The sequence below is a fragment of the Aquarana catesbeiana genome, linkage group LG03, assembly GCF_042186555.1.
Source record: "Aquarana catesbeiana isolate 2022-GZ linkage group LG03, ASM4218655v1, whole genome shotgun sequence".
NCBI lineage: Eukaryota > Metazoa > Chordata > Amphibia > Anura > Ranidae > Aquarana > Aquarana catesbeiana.
The window spans coordinates 693090477-693093314 of NC_133326.1; the positions used below are offsets into that span (position 1 = coordinate 693090477).

The following is a 2838-nucleotide window of genomic DNA, read 5'->3' on the forward strand; positions in this document are numbered from 1 at the left end:
ATGTACCCGTTCGCTTATCCTCAGGAATTTCAGACACACTATCCCGTTAGTCCATTGAGTTACTTTTAGGGAGGGGATGATGTATTCATAGGCCGTGAGGGGTAAAGGGGTCTTGACTGTAGATGTTGTTTAGGGATGCATGCTTAAAAGGGATTGCCAGGTAAAGCCTGTATAGTGGGGATCTCAGGTATTGAGAGATGTTGCCCCAGGTATTATTTTAATGAACACTGCAAGATATACAAATACAAATATTACAAATACATATGAGAAATATTTCACTTTTAAAATTTCTGTAATATGTTAAGACTTTTATAATTGAGATTAACTACAACTCTACTTTCTCTCTTCCTTTCAAACTGAATTCAAATCATCATCGTCATCATCAAATACATCAACTTGACAAAGCTGATTTGTATAATTGTTATCTTCTAACTTCCGTCTATGGATTGGAGAAATGTGACCAGAATTACCAAAATCCACCTGTTAGGATTTCAGGTTCCTCAAAGTATTACATTTTTTGTGTTTTTTATTTTCCTTATGATTTATTGTGTGACAATATGTGGAAACCTCCTCATCATCACACTGGTGTCCTACAACAAAACCTTACATTCTCCCATGTACTTCTTCCTCTCCCATCTGTCTATATTAGATATCTTACTGGCAACTGATATTCTTCCCAACATGATGAGCACTGTCTTGGTAAAACAAACTATCATGTCATTTTCTGATTGCCTTGCTCAGTTTTTGTTCTGTGTTATTGTAGAATGTTCCGAGTGCCTTCTTCTGACAGTGATGAGTTGGGACAGATATTTGGCCATCTGTAAACCATTGCATTATACTTTAAAAATGAATTACCAGGTTTGCTGGATACTGGTCGTCCTATGCTGGATTTTAGGTATTTTTTTAGTATTGACTTACACTTTAACCATATCAAATTTACAATTTTGTGGTCCCAATATCATTGATCACTTTTTCTGTGATTTTGATCCTATCATACAACTCTCCTGCTCTGACACTACCACTGTTCAATTGGAAGTGACAGTTTTGGGTGTTATTTTTGTTGTGTTCCCATTCTTCACCATCTTTGTATCATATTCTTATATTATAGTCACCATTTTGAAAATCCCATCTATTACTGGCAGACAGAAGGTTTTCTCAACATGCAGCTCTCACCTGACTGTTGTATCTATCTATTATGGTACATTGGTTTGTGTTTATTTGGCACCTAATAGGGGACAGACACAGACCCTAAATAAGCTTTTATCATTACTGTACACTGTTGTCACTCCAATGATGAATCCAATTATATATAGCCTGAGGAACAAAGAACTGAAAAAGGCTGTTAGAAAAATAATTACTGACCTGACTTTGATCATTCATTTTAATAAAGATTAAAATATGTATAAATTTAAAAAAAATTAAGATTTGGAGAAATATTTACCAGTAACAGTTAAACCTATTACCAAATGAAATTGCTACTGTCTGAGGGACTTAGAGCATCTTCTCCCCATGCTGGCACTGATTGTCCAGGAACCAGAAAAAAATATTCAAAACAATGTCAAAAAGTCAGAAAATGCCAGCTCTCCTCAGCTCCAGGTCAGGTAAGGACCAGGAGCTCCTGGGGGGTAAGCTCCTTCACCTCTTGCTGACCTACAGCATCTAATGGGCAAAATTGGGCAGCACACCCCCTCCAGAGATGCACACTCTGGCCTGGCCGGACCCGTTGTCTTCCGCGGACCCACTCTCAAGCTCTGGTTCTGTTATGCATGCTTCAGGGGCTGTTTCTCTGCCTACCCAACACTCGGTATTAACCCCTGATATTTTGGATGATAAATTGCAAACCCTCCTGCCCCAACTGACCCACAATATTGGGTCACTTGCTCAGGAGCTCCGTGGAGAAATATCTCAAATAGGTGAACATACAGATGCTCTGAAGACAAAATGTGATGAATTGGTTCAATATGTCCAAGCCCTAGAGGAGGAAAACTCTGCTTTAAAACACCCTGTTTCTCAATGCAGCTGCAGTAAGAAGACCTTAAAAAGAGAGAAAGGCATCAGAATCTATGCATTCGCGAAATACCATAGTCTGCAGGTGATAACAATTTATGTCCATATTTCCTTGGGCTCTTTAATACTCTCGCTCCTGCTATAGCATATATTGACTGGCGGCTTCATCGGCCTATAGATCCCCAGGCCCTAAACCACCTGTGGGAGCACATCAGAGAGACATCATTGTCCAATTTCAGTACTATGACAGTAAGGAAGCGCTCACCCTTGCCACCTGCAACAAATCACAGATTGACTATAAGGGAACCAAGCTACAAATTTTCAGTGACCTCAGTCCTATCACCCTTGCCAAGCTCCGGAAACTATGCCCTATCCCCTCCCATCTGCAAACACACCGTGTGCCTTACTACTGGGGATTTCCTTTCCGCCTGATTGTCACCCACAACGGTGTTCAACACAGTCTGCGTGATCTACAGGAAGGTGATGCCCTCATTCGTTCCTTGGGCTTCTCAGATGATGAGCCGCTCTCTTCAGTGATACCTCCTCAACAACTCCCTTGCACACCTAGCCAGCTGTGGGAGGCCCACAAGGCCTTCTTCCGAGGGTTATGCATTTTGGAAGGCTCCCGCCTAAAGAGGGAGACCAACAGTCTTATGCCTTGTACACACGGTCGGACATTGATCGGACATTCCGACAACAAAATCCATGGATTTTTTCCGACGGATGTTGGCTCAAACTTGTCCTGCATACACAAGAGGTCTCACTAAGTTGTCAGAAAATCCGATCGTTCTGAACACAGTGACGTAAAACACGTACGTCGGGACTATAAAC

The 2838-nt window shown here is 41.2% G+C and overlaps 1 protein-coding gene across 1 annotated transcript; it reads left to right on the forward strand.

Moving 5' to 3' along the window:
- The first annotated feature begins 441 nt into the window (after positions 1-441).
- On the forward strand, positions 442-1395 carry LOC141134214 (olfactory receptor 5P55-like). The gene has a single exon (XM_073623796.1). The coding sequence runs from the start codon at positions 442-444 to the stop codon at positions 1393-1395; it is 954 nt and encodes a 317-aa protein (XP_073479897.1).
- Positions 1396-2838: the final 1443 nt, after the last annotated feature.